Raw genomic sequence first — 19,173 nt, forward strand, 5'->3', positions numbered from 1 at the left:
GGTCATGCAAGCATGGACACAATAACTAAACTAGTTAAAAGAGACTCCGTGATAGGTTTGCCAAAATTAAAATTTGAAAAGAACAAAATATGTGAAGCATGTCAATTTGGCAAACAATCTAGGAACTCATTTAAATCCATAAAATGTGTCTCTACTTCTAGACCTCTAGAATTATTACACATGGATCTATTCGGTCCAACTAGAACAACAAGCCTAGGTGGAAATAAATATGGTCTAGTCATTGTAGATGATTATTCTAGGTACACATGGGTCATGTTCCTAGCACATAAGGATCAAGCATTTTCTGTCTTTAAGAAATTCCATAAAGAAGTAACCAATGCTAGAGATAACTCAGTAATAGCTATTAGAAGTGACCATGGTACCGAATTCGAAAATCAGTCATTTGAGGAGTTTTGTAGTAAAAAGGGGATAACCCATAATTTTTCAGCACCTAGGACACCACAACAAAATGGAGTTGTGGAAAGGAAAAATAGAACACTAGAAGAAATGGCTAGAACTATGTTATGTGAAAGTAACCTCCCTAAGTACTTTTGGGGAGAAGCCATTAATACTTCTTGCCATATATTAAATAGAGTTTTGTTAAGACCCATTATAAAGAAAACACTTTATGAACTTTGGAAAAACAGAAAACCAAAAGTTAATTACTTTCATGTTTTTGGATGTAGGTGTTTTGTTCATAATAATGGAAAAGATAATCTAGGTAAATTTGACTCTAAATCGGATGAAGGAATATTCTTAGGTTATTCTACAACTAGTAAAGCCTATAGAGTCTTTAATAAAAGAACCTTAGTTATAGAAGAATCTATACATGTTGTTTTTGATGACTCTAGTGACATCTCGTCTAGTAAGAAGATTAATTTTGATGATGATGTTGAAATACTTGAAGAAAAGATAGATGAGATGGGATTTCAAGATAATAATCAAAAGTTGATTGAAGGAGAATCATCAAGCCAAGAGGGTATTGTGGATCATGGGCTAACTAAAGCTTGGAGGTATGCTCATGGGCATCCTAAGGAACTAATTCTAGATGATCCATCTCAACCCGTTAGGACTAGAGCATCCCTTAGGAATTTGAATAACCATCTAGCTTTTGTTTCACACTTTGAGCCCAAACATATAGAAGAAGCCGAAAATGATGTAAATTGGATAAATGCAATGCAAGAAGAACTAAACCAATTTACTAGAAACAAAGTGTGGAATCTAGTAGAGAGACCTTCTGAATATCCAATTATAGGTACTAAATGGATATATAAAAATAAGCTAGATGAAAATGGAATTGTTATAAGGAATAAGGCTAGACTAGTAGCAAAGGGTTATAATCAAGAAGAAGGCATAGATTTTGATGAAACCTTTGCTCCCGTAGCTAGACTTGAGGCTATTAGATTATTATTAGCATATGCATGCTCTAAGGACTTCAAACTATATCAAATGGATGTAAAAAGTGCTTTTTTAAATGGGTATATTAATGAGGAGGTATATGTAGAACAACCTCCTGGTTTTGAAAATCATCAATATTTCAATCATGTATATAAACTAAACAAAGCACTTTATGGTTTAAAACAAGCACCTAGAGCATGGTATGAGAGGCTTAGCAAATTTCTATTAGAACATGAATTCTCTAGGGGAAATGTAGATACAACATTATTTCTGAAAAAGCAAAATAAGGATATGTTATTAGTACAGATTTATGTTGATGATATCATTTTCGGTGCTACTAACAATCGCCTCTGCGAAGAGTTTGCTGATTTGATGCAGAGTGAGTTTGAGATGAGCATGATGGGAGAGCTGAACTACTTCCTCGGGCTTCAAATCAAACAGTCTGAAGGAGGCATCTTCATCAATCAAGCTAAATATATCAAGGAGATGCTCAAGAAGTTTGATATGGAGGGAAACAAATCAATCAGCACCCCCATGAGCTCATCATGCAAATTAGACCAAGATGAATCAGGTAAATCTGTAGATCAAAAACTTTATAGAGGTATGATAGGATCTTTACTGTATCTTACTGCAAGTAGACCTGATATTATGTTTAGTGTGTGCATGTGTGCTAGATATCAGGCTAATCCTAAAGAAACACACCTAGCTGCAGTTAAGAGAATTTTTAAATACTTAATAGGAACTAAGAACATAGGGCTATGGTACTCTAAAGAATCTAGCCTAAACTTAATAGGATACACAGATTCAGACTTCGCTGGATGTAAGCTTGATAGAAAAAGTACCAGCGGGTCGTGTCAATTTCTAGGAGAAAACCTTATCTCATGGTTTAGCAAGAAACAAAACTCGGTTGCATTATCCACTGCAGAAGCTGAATATGTTGCAGCCGGGAGTTGTTGTGCTCAAATCTTATGGATTAAACAACAGTTAGAAGATTATGGCATTAAACAAGATAAAATTCCCATTAATTGTGATAATACAAGTGCCATAAATCTAACTAAAAATCCAATTCAACATTCAAGAACTAAACACATTGAGATAAGACATCACTTCATAAGAGATCATGTATTAAATGGTGATGTGACACTCCAATTTGTTTGTACTGATAATCAATTAGCAGATATTTTTACAAAACCCCTAAGTGAAGAGAGGTTTAGTGTGTTTAGGAGGGGATTAGGAGTGATTGATCCATCCTAGTGGTAGTTTCCACTAGATTCATTGATTTTGATGATTACAATGTGGTTAAAATAGAGTTCCTTTTCAATGATCATCAAATCAGATCTTAATTAGGTGATTTTTCCTCATTTGGCACGATTATAGCATGATTTTTAGGTGCGTGCCAAGGTTAGAGACGACTCGAGTAAGTTACAGAGCCGGCTCCTAAGGGGGAGTCGACTCGCGCATTGGCGGGAGTCGACTCGCAAAGATGGCAGCAGAGGGGGAGTCGACTCGCATATTGTCGGGAGTCGACTCGAGGCCTACAGGCGCATAAGGAGAGTCGACTCGCGCATATTTTGGAGTCGACTCGAGGTCGAGTCGACTCGCGACTCAGTGGAGTCGACTCGCAGTCGGGATCCGACTTTTTAACCCTAGATTTGTCGTTTCGAAAATACTTTTCTCTCAAGCCGCCACTGTTCAAAAATCCCTAGAGCCGACTCCTAGGTCGTCCCCGATCGTCTCCAACCCTTTTTCCGTCGATTTTTCACTGGTTCTTAGGGTTTTCGTCCGTTCCTAGGTCGTCTCCGGTCCGTCCCAAGCTTCCTCCGTCGACCCTTCTCCGTCCTTTAGGTTCTTCATTCCAATTTAGGTCAAAATGCCACGTAAGACCGTGGTTAGGAAGAGGTCCCGTCCCGAGGCCGGTCCTGAGCGGCGCTCCAAGGCGCGGCACGATCCCGCGAGGCAACCACCTCCGGCTCGTTCCCCGCCTAGGGCGGTTCCCGCGAGGCCATTGGCCGGGAAGGTCGTCTCCACCGGGAGGTATGTCGATTTCGACTTCCTCTCCCGGGAAGGGTTCACCATAGGTGAAAGACTTAGGGTCCAGGGCTTAGAGTTCTTCCTTACATTGGACCTCCCCACATATCCAGGGCTCGTTAGAGAGTTTTACGGTACCGTCCATCGGGGAGATGGGGGTATCGAGGGCACAGTAGCCGGTGTCCCTGTGTTTGTCACGGAGGATCTTATTGGCCACATCCTCCACCTTCCACTAGTAGGGGTGGCTCCCACACATCCCGAGGACAGAGTTGAGGCCCTTACGGCCGTTCTCGGGCATCCACCCCAGTCACCCGTAGACGAGGTATCCGCCAGCTCACTACCGATTGAGATGCGGATCCTCTTGAGTATACTGTCTAGGTCCATCTTCCCTAAGACAGGGAGATTTGATTTGTAAATAAGAGGGACCTAGCTCTTATGTTCTATATGCTTCATGACACCCCAATCAACTTCCCTAAACTCATATATCGATACATGTGTGAGCCCCTAGATAGACCTAGGCTCACCCTCCCATATGGCATGATATTCACCCTTCTGTTTAGGGAGTACGAGGTTCCCATTCATGAGGGGGAGCCCTTTCGCGCTTTGCGATGGACTGATCGCACGCGTGCGGGGACCCTACACAGGATGGGGTTTCGGAAGAGAGAGGGGGTATGGGCTAGGAAGTCTACCCTCACCGCTCAGACCACCAGACCTTCACCCAGTCCTGAGCCCGATTCAGACTACCCAGACCTTCCAGACCATCCAGATCTTCCATCCACTCCTCCTGCTCCTACCACCTCCGCCGGACCTTCCTCCTCGGCACCACCCTCTATGGCGGTCCGGATTGATCCTGAGCAGCTTCGGGAGCTGCGACAGGAGATAGTCAGAGAGGTGAGGGATGAGCTGCTTCGGGAGCTCCGAGGTGCGGTGCCTGCTCCCACTCCTGCACCCGTATCTTCTCAGTTGGTCCCTTCCTTGACAGCCGTGACTGACATGACGGCTCATGTACGGGAAGAGATCTACAATGTCCGGAGTTTGGTCCAGGCCCAGTTCCAGAGCATGAGTGAGGTCACGAGCACCACTCGACAGATGCGAGAGGACATAGGTCGTGACATGCACACCACCACCGAGGGGGCCGAGCGCTTGTCGAATGTACTCATCGACAAGCTGGACGCACTTCAGACGTCAGTGACTGGGCTTCAGACGTCGGTGACTGAGCTCTCCACTACACATAGCAGAGCCACTACGTCTATTATCACGCAGCTCGGACATGTTACAGATGCAGTCACCCTCCTCATGGAGCAGAGCCGACTGAGAGGAGGAGCACCATCCTCGAGAGGAGGAGCCACATCCTCGAGAGGAGGAGCCACCTCATCGAGAGGGGGAGATACATCCTCGAGGGGGGATCTTCATCCTCGAGGAGACCATAGATGTTCTTTTTGTTTTGTTTTGTATTGTTTTGCTTTACTTATTGTATGCTCAAATGTATTCACATTCATATCAATACAATGAGTAGACATCTTATCTTCATTTCTGTGCCATTTGATAATTGGTTGTGCCATTTGTGCCATTGATTGTGTGTGATTACCTCCTTTTTGATATGATGACAAAAAGGGGGAGAAATATGTATAAAATATGTAAAAGGGGAGAAACATGGATAAAATATGTAAAAGAAATCAATAAAAAGATAAACTCTTAAAAACACACACAAATTTGTTCTAAGTGGATTCGGTACCTCGAGGCTCATTATCTCTCTTTTGGGGCTCCTAATGGAGTAATCTCCAGAATCTATTCAAGGGATATTCGGAGATTAGCTGAATCCTACTCATGAACAAATTGACAGATTTTCCCTCTAAAAACCAAAAAATTCAGTTCAAAAACTTCAAAGCATTAAAAGGAAATTCAGAGAATCAAAACATAGTTGAATGCATATGTTGAGGGGGAGAATCTGAATTTTAATCAAACTAAATCATTAATGACATATAAGCCAAACAATTGATTGCATAATATGAAGGCTTATATAATTCCAAATGAAAGGGGGAGCTTTAACTCCGAAATTTAATGTTTCACTCCTTTCAAGCTTGGATAAATTGAATTACCAGACATTTGAATTCATTTATGGATTTTATTTCATTATTTATTGAGCAATTCATTTTACATATACTCAATGTTTTGTCATCATCAAAAAGGGGGAGATTGTGGAGTGATTGATTAAAACCCCATTTGATTTTGATGAGCTCAAAGCATTTGAGTATATCTTTTAATTACTAATGAATTCAATTGAGTGTTTCAGTGAAAATCCTGTCTAAGTATCCCAAGACTTGGTTCATAATTGTTGGATAAGTTAAGGAGTCTGTTTGAACCAATGTCTGAGACTCGAGTCGACTCCCGAGTATCACAAGTCGACTCCAAGCGTATCAAGTTCACTGGCACGAGCTCGAGTCGACTCCAGATGAGTACGAGTCGACTCCGACTGAGAACAGACAGAAGAACAGAAAGGATCAACTCAGAACCTGTCAACGAGTCGACTCCTGAAGTGCGCGAGTCGACTCCAATGTTCACCAAGTCGACTCCAGGGAAGTAAGAGTCGACTCCAAGCAGTCACAGGCAGAAAAGTCAGAGAGCAGTTTTCGGGTCTGAGATTCGAGTCGACTCCAGTGGAACGCGAGTCGACTCCGATGGTTGACAGGTCGACTCCAAAGAAAGCAAGAGTCGACTCTCAGCGGTACACAAAGAAAGTCAGAGACCATTTTATGGACTCTGAGATTCGAGTCGACTCCCGCAATACGCGAGTCGACTCAAAGACACCGCGACCCCAAGACAGACAGAAAACCAAGTTACTGCCTCTGAGATTCGAGTCGACTCCCAGACAGCTCGAGTCGACTCCAAGACAGCTTCACGTCAAAAGGCAGAAGACCATCTTTCAGAAACTGAGAGCCGAGTCGACTCCAAGGAAGTTCGAGTCGACTCCAAGACTGGACGAGCCAAAAGACAGAGGATCGGGAGTTCGGGCTCTGAGATTCGAGTCGACTCCCAGGACAGTCGAGTCGACTCGAGTGGACAAAATTCAAAATTGGATCCACGGACTTCAGTGGATGAGCCGACTCCAAAATTGCCAAGTCAGCTCCAGAAGTTGACGAGTCGACTCCAGGTCAAGACGAGTCGACTCCCAGTCGTGAAGGCAACTTTAATTCAAATTTGGAACAGTTGCCGAGTCGACTCCGGAAAAGCTTGAGTCGACTCCCGCTACAGCCGAGTCGACTCCTGATCGCGCGAGTCGACTCCAACCCACCAACGGTCATATTGTCAGGCTGCGCAGAGTGTTCAGAACGGGCAGAAAAAGCACTCTAACGGCTAGTTTCCGTGGGGGTTGGCTTAAATAGCCACAGAGGACTGTAGCAAGAGAGAGAACAACTATTTCACTCCAACTAATCAAGCATTCAAGCTCTGCAACGTGCTCTTCAACGAAAAAGAGGAAGATCTGCATTTACTGCTTCCAACTACATCTTTCCAGCAATTAAAGCCTCCTTCTCCTGCATTCAAGTCGACTACTCTTTCAAGAGGAGACCAGAAGTTTAAGAAGCCATTCCTCATCTCCAATCTAAAAGCGTTTGAGGCTTCTTAACTTCATTTATTGTTCATATTGTTTTCATCTGCTTTTTGAGAAGCTCATTTTCTGTTTTCTTTCTACAACTTGTATTTACTTGGTTCAATCGGGGATTGAATCAAGGGGATTGAGGTTGGTTGGTGAGCCGAGTTAAAACCAACGTGTGTAAGGGTTCGATTGGGATCCCGGAAAAACAATCGGGGGTGGTTCTAGTCGGTGAGCCTGGGAAAACCGACCGAGTTCGTTGTGAGCTCGTAAAACAATAAGTTTGGTTGTGAGCTTGGAAAACAACCGGCTGTAATCCAAGGGGATTATAGTGAATTCCCAAGTGAGACTTGGGGAGTGGACGTAGGAGCAAGGGTTAGCTCCGAACCACTATAAAACTTGTGTTTGTGATTGATTGTCTCTCCTTCTTCTCATTTCATATTACTCACAGCACATAGTAATTAATTAAATAACTTGCAATAGTTTTTAATTAATCATCCATAACGTTTTAAATTATCTAAATTATTTTAAAACCCAATTCACCCCCCCCTCTTGGGTTGTCTATCTGGGCAACACACTTCTTGTATGAGCAATTTACTTTACAAATACTCAATGTTTTGTCATCATCAAAAAGGAGAAGATTGTGGAGTGATTGATTATACCCCTATTTGATTTTAATGAGCTCAAAACATTTGAGTATATTTTATATTGTTCTAATGAATTCAATCTAGTGTTTCAGGCAAATATATGTGAATTTCTGTTTAAGTGCCTCAAGCCTTGATTCAAAGTAATTTGGCAAAGTGTTGAACTCAATTTGAACCAAAGTCTAAAGCTCGAGTCGACTCCGAAAGATTACGAGTCGACTCCATGTGCTTCAAAGGTTCTGGCACAAGCTCGAGTCGACTCCGGTACACTACGAGTCGACTCCGATTGAGAACAGACAGAAAGACAGAAAGAAGAATTTCAGACCCTACCACCGAGTCGACTCCAACAGGTTTCGAGTCGACTCCGATGCTTGCCGAGTCGACTTCCGACGGTTCCGAGTCGACTCCAAAAGGTAACAGACAGAAAGACAGAATGTTAGATCTTACACCCTGTTACTGATCGACTCCAGAAGGTTACGAGTTGACTCCGAAGTTTGGCGAGTCAACTCCTAGTTATGTCTGAGTTGACTCCCAGAGGAAAGCAGTCTGAAAGGCAAAGAACTAATCTGAGAGACCCTGTGAACGAATCGACTCCAAGAGTTCCAGAGTCGACCCCCAAGTCAGCCGAGTCGACTCCAACAAGGCGCGAGTCGACTCCGAGGCAGTTCAATTCAAAAGACAGAGAATCAGTTTTTCGGCCTCTGAGAACGAGATGTCTCCAGAAGATCTCGAGTCGCCTCTCAAGACAGCCGAGTCGACTACAAGAAAATCCGAGTCAACTCGAGAATGAAAAACAGAAAGATGGATTTCTGGAACCCTGAGAACGAGCCGACTCCTAAGTGTCCGAGTCATCTCCAGAAGTTGGCGAGTCGACTCCAGTTTGGTCCGAGTCGACTCCAGGACGGGACAAGTACTTTAATTCATCCTGAACAGTGGGTGAGTCGTCTTCTGTAAAGAGCGAGTCGACTCCAGCAACAGCCGAGTCGACTCCAGATCGCATGAGTCGACTCCGATCCCAACGGATATATTGTCAGGATGTGCAGATGAGATAGAACGGCTATGAATCAGTCTCTAACGGCTATTTTTCAAAGGGAACCACTTAAATAACCAGAATGAACAGTAGTAGACAACAAGAGAGCTATTCCATTCAAACAAAAAGGCATTTCTACCTACCAAGAGCTTCTTAAGAGTAAATACAAGAAAAAGAAGGAAGAGGTGCATTCAACTCAATCTGAGAAGTACTTCCTTCGCATTCAAGGCTCTACTACTGTCCTCCAATCTTCAGTCCTTTCAAGAGGAGACTCAGAAATCGAGAAGCCCCCTACTTCTCTATCTAAAATCTGTTTGAGGGCTTCTAACTTTACTTTGCATTTATTGTTTTCACATCTGCTTTTTTAGAAGCTTTCTTTGTGAAATCCTAAACTTTATTTTTCTTACTTGATTCAATCAGGGGATTGAATTAAGGGTTGTAAGGTTTGTTGGTGAGCCAAAGAAAAAATCAACGGTATAAGGTTGTGGTTGGTGAACCGGAGAAAACCAACTGGGTTTGATTGTGAACCCGAAAAAACAATCGGATGGTTCTAGTCGGTGAGCCTGTGAAAACCGACCGAGTTCGTTGTAAACTCATGAAAATAACAAGTTGGGTTGTGAGCTTGTAAAACAACCGGCTGTAATCCTAGGGATTATAGTGCACTCCCAAGTGCGGCTTGAGAAGTAGACGTAGGAGCAAGAGTTGGCTCCGAACCACTATAAACTTTACTGTGTTTGCATTGGCTAATTGTCTCTTTCTCTCACTTCACTCACTGCATCTAGTAATCTAACTATTCTGCTTGCATTAGATTTAGTTAATTACTCATTATACTTTTAATGGTCAAGATTTAATTAAAACCCAATTCACCCCCCCCCCCCCTCTTGGGTTGTCTCCTTGGGCAACACCATTGCCGCTAAAGATCAAAGGGGACTCTGCAAACAAATAAGGAGCAATTTGAATTTTCGGCAATTCACAGAGAAGAAACTCTCAGCAATCTGAATTTTCGGCAACTCACAGAGAAGAAACTCTCTGTTTCTTCTTTGGTTCACCTATAACATTTAACTCTCTTTGGCCTCGCTCCCAATAGAGAAACTCTCCTTGAATCTCTGCAAAAAGATAAGGTATTAAAAAGGACTCTGAAAAAAAAACCAAGCAATCTGAATTTTCTGCAATAGGAAATAGAGAGTTTCTTTTCTATTTCTTCTTTGGTTCACCTATAACACTCTAACTCTCTTTGGCCACGCTACCAATGGAGAAACTCTTCCCGACTCTCTGCCAACAGATAAGGTTTTATTTCTATTTTTTCGGCTACAGGAAACAGAAAAGAGGGAGCGGAAACAAAAACCCTATTTGCGGAACATTTCCCAACCGTTTCCGCAAGTTTTGAACCTTAATGGCAATGAAAGGGCATCTTCAGAATTTTAAAAAAAACAAACCTCTATTAAGGACCAGTAATTAAGATTATCTCTCATTCTTGGACTGGAAAACTCTATTTGGGTCAATAGACACTTTTTGTTACAGTGTAGTCATGGGGAGGGTGGGGAATTAATTTCACCAATTATATATTGTAATACAAATACAAGAATAATGGTCTTACTTCTAGGTAGACAAGCACATATATGATATATGTAATATAGATTAAAAATGCTTTCAGGTGCATATTAAGTAGACACCAAAAATTTCTCTAGGCCAATAATACTTGCCCGACAATTCCATATTCAACTGTAGTCACACATTACACTAAGTTAAACCAATGTTAGCAAGAAATGATGATGATGAGGCACGAGCCATCGGCAATCTCCAAAGAGAAGCCAAAGGTAGTCTAGCTTTTCTCATTCAAAACACACAAATTAATAGTTAAAAAGAAAAAAAAAACATGCAACCTTGAGAGGACTTTTTTTTATTCAAAAGTTTCAAAGATGTAGTATGATAAAATCTAGATAACTAAATAGTTGAGTTGGAGAGAATACAAACTCATGATCTCTCACTACCACAAAACAAGCGCATAGTGATAGCCCATTATCAGTCACTATTTGTGACAGATTAGTGACAGACAGGAATTTGGTCACCGTGGTGTGAACTTAGTGACAGATTAGTGATAGACCGATCACAGAATACATGGATTGGGTGGGTGCCAATTTTTCAATAGTGGTGTGTGCATTAAGAGAAACAGTTACAATGACTTTGAGAGTGACTATTATGGGATGTTGGTTGACATAATCGAGTTAGACTATTTTAGGTTTGGCAATAACGTAGTGTTATTCAAATGTGACTGGTATGATATGGATAAGGGTATGAAAGTGCACCCTCAACATGGCCTCGTTGAGATCAATTACAAACTAAGACTTTCAACCAATGATCCTTTTGTATTAGCTCAACAAGCACATCAGGTGTTCTACACTGGTTACCTAGGTAAGAAGAAGAATTGAAGATTGTGGTGGGCAGTAATTAAGACAAAAGCTAGACGTAAGTTTCCTTCTAGTGGGACAGAAGTAAATTTTCTTGATTTTTATCAAGAAGAGAACCACAAGATTCCTACCCCAATCTCGATGACAGATGAGCTTGATGATCCAGACATTTTGGTTGGTGTTAATAGAGATGCAGAAGAAATTGATACAACAGAAATTGAGTTGACAGCTAACCAAATGGAAGAGGACTTTGAGGATGAAGAAGAAGATTTTGAAGATGAACAAACCGAGGAAGAGGAGCATGAGGCTGAGGAAGATTAAAATACAACATGTATATATATGAATGCTAATATAACTAATTTTAGACTTATAAATTATAATTATGCAGACAAGGGAAAGAGCAAAGGGAAAGCAACAGATCCATTGATTGCTCTTTAGTTTGATTGGATTTGTTGACATTCATATTGAAAAATAACTATAACTTTTTATTGTTGTGCAGCTATGGCCAAAAGAAAAGGAAAATCAACAGGTAATGGAAAAGCGGCTTTAGTACTGGCTATTACTCAATCTCGGGCTGCTACTCAAGTTTCTCCTCGACCTCCTAGGTTGCCTGAGGGTGTCGAGGAATGTCATGATGATGATGACTACATCCCTGATGAGGACATGGATGAAGAGGTGGATACAGATGAAGAAATAAATGATGAGATGAATAGTGCAGTGCAAAATCATGAGGATATAATGAATGGGGATCAAATGAATGATGAATTTGAGGCTGATTCAAGATAGAGCAATGGCCGAGAGCCAACCCTTAAAGCCTTTATTGATGCAAATGGAAAAGTGGTTGTTAGGTGCACAAAAAGAATATATGAAAATATCACTTTCTTTCATCACTAACTTGAATTTATGTGTTTGTTGCAATTAAAGTATTTAGTTTATTTTTTAATAAATATTTTTTAAATTGCAAGTTTCTTGATTATGAGGTCAATCATAAAGTTGTTGCTATCATGCGCCAATCTTTCAATGGTCCTTGGTTGTCATGGAGGGAGGTCCCTGCACATGCTAAAGTTGGAATGTGGAACAAGTTTGAGGTGATGTAATTAATTTATATTTCTTATCATTAACTTTTGCCCTTGTTATACTTGCCAATTAGTAAGTCTGATTATTTGCGACCTATATATTATTAGGAGATATACACAATTCTTTCAAAATAATTGTATCATGTGCATTAAGTTTGGAACAAGCATTGTCAGCGACGGTTGATAACCTCATTGGGAGGGTCAGAAGCGAAAAGCTTGTGGAATCAAAAGGAGATTTAAATAGAGCCCGTGATAAACCCCCTGATTGGATCTCTAAAGAAAATTGGAATAAGCTAATTAACATTTAGATTTCTGCAGAATGAAAGAAGAAATCAGAAGCCAATAAAAAAAATAAAAACACCATGAAGAATGATCACATCTCTAAACACTGTGGAGGATCAATTGCATTTATCAATCATGACGAACAATTGGTACACATCTTTATTCAATTAGATTTCTATAATAATTTTCATATTATTGTTCAATCATCTCAAATCAGCCCATTATATGTTAATGAATTTTTTTTTCCTCTTTTGTAGAAAATAAAGTTCGGTAGGGAGCCAACAATAGTTGAATCTTTTAATCGGATGCATAAGACAAAGCAAGACATGGGAGGATATGTGGAAAAGAGAAGTAAAGCTGTCATGGTAAGCATAATTTTTTTATGATTCACAAATATTATTGAGCTTGCTCATGTTTATCTCTTGTTTGATCCACCATAATGTTTTTCTCTTCTTTCAAATTAACTGGTAGATAAAGTATTCAATTGAATACTCCAAAAAATATGGTGATGCCTCCACCTCAGATGCTCCACCACGTGATTATGACTTGTGGTTTGAGGCAACTGGTGTCCCAACTCATGGCCATGTCTATGGCTTTAGTCCCCTAGAGGATCTCACTGGAATTATTGGGCAATCATCATCCTCTTCCACCTCTACAAGTCAAGCTCCAGAGCTTTACATGTGTGAAGACCTTCTAGGTATTCTTGAGCACAAAAAAAACAAATGGCAAGAGGAGGTTCTTCAAAAGATGAGAGAAGAGATTGGCTTTGGACCAAGGCATGCAGATCAGGGGAGTAATGGTGATTCTAGTTCTACTGATTATGCTTCATTATGATTGCTTTTGCCTTAGATAATAGGTCTTTGCATTCCTAGGAGGAATATAATCTTTGTTGATCTCTATGACATACTTTTTGACTTTGAATTTGATCGATTTAGGACATGTTGATGCCTATTTTGAATAACATGTTAAATAACTTTTGCGTACTGTTGAATGCCTTTGCTATTAATGATATTATTATTATTATGAACCAATCAATGTACTAAATGTACTAGGTTATTGGAATGTGATCAATGACCAAATTTGGTTACTGAATTATTTACCAAGTATTATGACAAGCAGCCATAAACTTAGTGATATGATTTTGGTTACTAAAAATTGATTTTGCTCAGTGAGTTGTGACAAATTAGTGACGGTAACCTTGTCACTAGGTCAGTGATGAAATTAATGACAAATTTAGTGACAATATTTATAACCATGTATGTGACGACTAAATTTGTCACTGAAGGTTGTAACAGATCAGTGACCAAACTTGTGACTAAATCAATGGCCAAGTTACCTTCGTCACTAACTCAGTGACTGGTTAGTAATGAAAAATATGTAATTTTTAAAATATTTGATTTTTGGATTTGTAACGGCTTAGTGACGACGGTTCTGTCACAGAGTTTAGTGACGGAAATCGCCGCCTCACTGAGAATTTAGTGGTGCGTATTTTTGTAACCAATTTAGTGATGGAAGCTCTGGTCACAAATTCCGTATTAGTAACCAGAAACACAGTATAGTGACAGGAATCACTGTCACTATATGCATATTTTCTGGTAATGTCTAGCAAACCAAATTGTAATACCATGTTAGCCGTTCATGTGACTCCAAAAATTTAAACAGATAAAGAATGGATCAATATTGTATATCAAATTTAACAAATATTAGAGTTGGTTATAGGTTCGATAAATCAATATTTAATATAAAATTAATATTTGATGGTACAAGACTTGTAGATTAAGGTTGGTAGGCCAGTTTGGAGAATAGTGGCTACGACCAAATGCCCATGGATGTCCGGTTCTTAAAGTTTGCCACTAGACATGACTTATGTAAAGCAGGGAAATCTTTTATTTTGGCATATCATTACCAGCACTAATATTAGTATAGGCCAGTGAGCCATAACTCAGGGTCCTTGGACCCACAATTCCTATGATGGGTCCTTTTTGACTAGATGCCTAGGCTCCTTATTCTTCAATAAGAATTTTTAAAAGTAGTTTAAAAAAAAAAAAAAAACTAGTCACCTTTGCATAAAGGAATGCCAAATAGAAATCTGATGAGTAGGTGTCCACTAATCTTTGGAAGATATCTTCTTTTATAGGCTGCCAAAAGATTTCATGATAAGCTCCAGCGGTTAACATGCGCATTTATTCATGAAATAAAATGTTTTTTCCAGACATAAATCATACGAGTTATATATGTTTGTATGCGTGTTTGCGATATCTCTAACCCGTGTCTTTATGCATGATTTGGAAATTGTGTTCATGATGATTCGAGGAATTTTCAAAGATTCATTAAAATTTATGTGAGAGTTTCCAGTGTCATACTTCGACCGCTATGCCAGATTGTGTACATATATAGTTCTCCAGTCCAGTTAGATTCTAGAGTTAGATTTAAACTTAAATTCTATTAACTCAAAACACGCGATAAGTTTATTTAACTGATCATAATTTCCATCTTGAGTCATTGTAAACATGCCAGAAGGACAAGCACAGGATCGAAATGCACCACCTGCAAGCTCTGTGCTGCAACGACATTTTTATTTTGAGAAAAATGCTAAATAGCATCACTAATGCCATGAACAAGTAGCATTACTCTCTGTTGACTTTGCTAATTAAGAACACAAGCTTCCAAATCTTGGAAAAAAAGAAAAAAAGGGAAGTATTTGTAATCACAATTTGTGTTTGTAACAGCAGTTATAGCAGCAATGCAATTTCTTCTTCTCCAATTTATAGAAGCTCTGGGCAATTGGCTACATAACATTTCACCACCATGCTAAGCTGGCATCTTCAACGCATGCAAATTATATATCATAGATTAATTATTTTCTTTTGGTAAGGGAATGTATATAATTCAGAAGACTAATGTTTCGAGGGGCGACTTGTATAGTTGTATGATGAGCATGACTGGTGCCTTGTGTGAGTCAGGCTTTCCAGTAGACAATATTAATTAGAGAGCTGGCTGAGCTGCTGATAATTTTTTCCCCAAAAAATCTCTTAGTAAATCAAATATTGTTGTACTAATGGATGGTAACTCTGTTTCACTTGCTGAAAAAATACAATGACTAAACCATTTCTACTTTTTTTTTTTTTTAAATAACTCAGTCTCACAAGCATCCACTGGCTCTCTAATCCAAACAAAACCCAGCTTGTTAAGCAGCACAAGGAAGGCAATACAAATAGAGGATATACTGAACTGCTCACTCCCACAAGGGACTGTACGCTTGCTCCATGGAAGACTCCCCATAGAAGTAGAAAGAGCTCTCTCTCACATCTCCATACCCAACCATCCCACCCTCATCCACGTACCAACCACCCATGTCGCCACCCGAAGGCGACCCTGCAGCCACCACCTCCATCTCCACCAAATCAAACGGGTCATCGATAAGGTACGCCGAGGGGGATCCCGAGCAGTCATGGCTGTCGAGATCTGACAGGATGTCATCCAGCCCACAATCCTCACATTCCTCGTGAGCATGGATAGACTCTACCGCCATGATGCCGGCGGCGGCGGCGGCGGCGGCGGCGGCGGCGGCGGGGTTGATCTCGGCCTCGAGAGACCGCATCACGCAGCCGAGCCGATCGTCCTCGGGCTCCTCAAGGTGAGACTCATCTAGTAATTCCATGAGAAGGGTGCTGTCGATCTCCGGCACGTCCATCCCCTCCTCGCTGGCTCTCTCCAAACACTCCGCCGCCAAGGATGCCATTGCCAAGAAAAATGCTAAGAAGCAAAGAGAAGGTGAAGCTAAAAGCGCTACGGGAAGCAAGAGAAGGTGAGGAGGAGCTTGGTGACAGCCAACTCCCAAGGGTTGGATTATATATATATATATATATACACGCATGGAGTGAGGGGGTTGGGATATGATATTCCATGGAGGCGCGATGGATAACTTCCAAGGCCACACCTGAAGGCATGTCGCACCAAACCCACCGGCTCCCCATGTGGATGGATGGCGCGGCGCAGAGTTGGAGCACGAGGCGCGCCTGGCCAACCAAACCAACCTAACTTTCCAGCTAAGAAATGAAGGCAAGGGAAACAAGGACAGGGGACCAGGGGAGAGGCAGCGTCAGGAAGCAAAGTTAATTTTATTTTAAGAGGTGGGGTAAGTAAGACTGATGGACAGGTGGAGATATGAATGCTTGATGTTATAATTAGAGGGAGGGTTTGTGCTTGTAAATGATGATTCATAGTCCGAGCGTGGGTGTTGCAACATAATGAACAAGCTAAGATCTTAAAACTGGAAATGATGAGCATATTGGGTTGGTCAAACCAATAACCCATTAACCAAATCCTTAATCTATCTTCTGCCTCTTTTTTTTTTTTTTTTTTTTTTTTTTTTTTTTTTTTTTTTTTTTTTTACCGGCTCCTCACATCGAACATAGTGAGTGCAGTAAAGAAAATTAAAAGATAGAAGCAAACTAAACAAGAGAAAAACATCCACTTAATTCATCCAGAGAAACTCCTCTGAGTGATGCGTCGCGTAGGAGGCCACCCGGTCAGCAGCTGAGGTGGCCTTCTGGTACACATGCGAGGCCCTGAAGGAGTTGCAGTCCGCTACCATCCGCCGTATGTCAAAGAGCAAGGGCTGCATGTCCGACTCAGAGGGTCGCCCGCAGATCCCCTCTATCACCGCAAAAAAAAAATGTTTTAGGTTCTCATCATTTCCGGATAGGGGATGGGGTGTGACGGACTAAAGGTAGATTTATTCTCTCAGTAACCTGGTAGATCTCCTATAGTTTCCATAAAAAAGGGGGGAAATTAATTCATTAATTTATAATATATTGCTTAATTATTGGAGGGTTCAAATCTTGTTCAATTAATGTTGTGAGAGCTGGATTCCTCACCGCTCATCCACACAATAGTTTATAGGGATCGAATCAAAAAATGGTGGGTGTTTCTTGTCACCTGTTCAATTATCTATTGTTAATAGTGCATGGTTGGCAGATGATCAAACCTGCTATTTTAATTCAAAAGTAGAACAAGATAGGGAAAAAAACATCTTGTTCTATTAGCACTGTGCACTTGCTGTAGACAAGAGGGACCGCACAAATGGCTGCGATCTCGACATTAAGATATCTTAGATTTCATGTTAAAAATGAGATTTTGCTCCTTTTATTTACTCCGCATTTTTTGTTTCTCTATGAGATAAAAAGAGAAAAAGCTGGCAAGGTGAATGTATACGGAACAAGAAAATATATACTTCAAATAATCAATCATTCAATAACTTCAGTTTTCTTGTCGGAGTTTGCTTTATCTAAAGAAAATATCTTTGCTGAAACTTCTTATACGCCAACATATATATTGTATACCTTACCTACGCATTCACATTTTTTTTTTGTCATAAATTAAATTCAGACAAAATCCATCTTATTTTTAAGATAAGAGTTACGAACATACTAGTAATTAAATTGACTTGCTTCTCTCTTATGCAGCTATATGTGATAAAATCAAACGTGCCAGAGCGATCGACAATTGTGAAGATACATGCATTCTGCTTCTATGGAACATCGGCTAATATACTGAATTGAATCTAGATCAAACCAAATAATGAAAACCTAAGTAAGTTATCCGGTACGCAATTGGATAGAGCCGATCGAGCCCAACATCTTGACATTCATTATTCAATGGGTCGGTGGCTGAGTTCTGACCATGCTTCTGGTGGAGCACATGGTGATGTTGGGGGGGTGGGTGGGGTTTATGATCTCTCCCAATCGCCTCCTTATCCTTAGTAGGTGGTTCTTTGGAGTCTGGACTCCAAACCAAACCCCACATGCAACTCAAATCTCATCATGTTGGTTCAAGGAAATGACTCCAATGGCCTCAACACTTGGATCCAGTACTGCTATGTAGGCCTCCAGGGCCCTTCACTTATGGCCCTCAAGCGTACGTCCGGGTTTGTGTCTCATCATGGTGAACCCACTGTATGGACTGTGGACATCATGGCAAATAATTGTGAGTGCAGGACTCCATGTTGGCCATGGCATGGCCAGTAATGCAATGGCCATTATGTTTCCTTGAAACTAAACAAACCCAATGCATCATGGCCCTTTGTAATTAGACAAGTGACAAAGGTATGTTCTGTCAAAAAATCTATAGCACTCCATTTTAGTGGGCATTTTCATAGCTTTACCTTGTGTAGTGGAGAAAGGGCCCATTGGATGTATACTTTTTAAAGGGAATAATGAGTGTGCTACTAAGGGCAGGGGACCTTGTCTTGGCTTTGAACACGATTAGAAAAGGTTGCACAACTTTCTCACTTACTTATTTAATGCGTATGATGACCAAAAGCTTTGAAGGTTGAGTTTGGATACTTAGCCAGGTGCCAACCCACTTTCAAAGATGATAATGAAGTGATTCTACCAGCAGCAGCAGCAGCAACAATAATTAAAAAAAAAAGAAAAGAAAAGAAAAAAAGATAGTGATGTGAGACTGTCGACATTTTGAGCCATTGCTGTGAACCAAGATTTGCTGTTCTCTTCAATTAAAAATAGTCGACGACAGAAGATATGTTTCCCATGCAACATGCTGGTTCTAGAAAAAAGAATTCATTTTGGAAATAGAATCAATTCCATCCATCTAGAAAGTGTAGATGAATGGAGGTAGCTTGAGGAAATGCAAAGATCTATTTGTTTCCCAGGAAAATTCAGATAGAGATGTTTACTCAATGTTTGTTAGATGA

The 19,173-nt window shown here is 40.6% G+C and overlaps 1 protein-coding gene across 1 annotated transcript; it reads right to left on the reverse strand.

Moving 5' to 3' along the window:
- Positions 1 to 15,505: 15,505 nt before the first annotated feature.
- On the reverse strand, positions 15,506 to 16,421 carry LOC149768744 (uncharacterized). The gene has a single exon (XM_089925426.1). It carries the CDS (start codon positions 16,333 to 16,335, stop codon positions 15,694 to 15,696), a length of 642 nt encoding a protein of 213 aa, XP_089781552.1. The 5' UTR covers positions 16,336 to 16,421; the 3' UTR covers positions 15,506 to 15,693.
- Between the last annotated feature and the right edge of the window lie 2,752 nt (positions 16,422 to 19,173).

This window comes from Phoenix dactylifera, chromosome 1 (genome assembly GCF_051530095.1).
Source record: "Phoenix dactylifera cultivar Ajwa chromosome 1, Ajwa_hap1_PhDact_Kaust_v1.1, whole genome shotgun sequence".
NCBI lineage: Eukaryota > Viridiplantae > Streptophyta > Magnoliopsida > Arecales > Arecaceae > Phoenix > Phoenix dactylifera.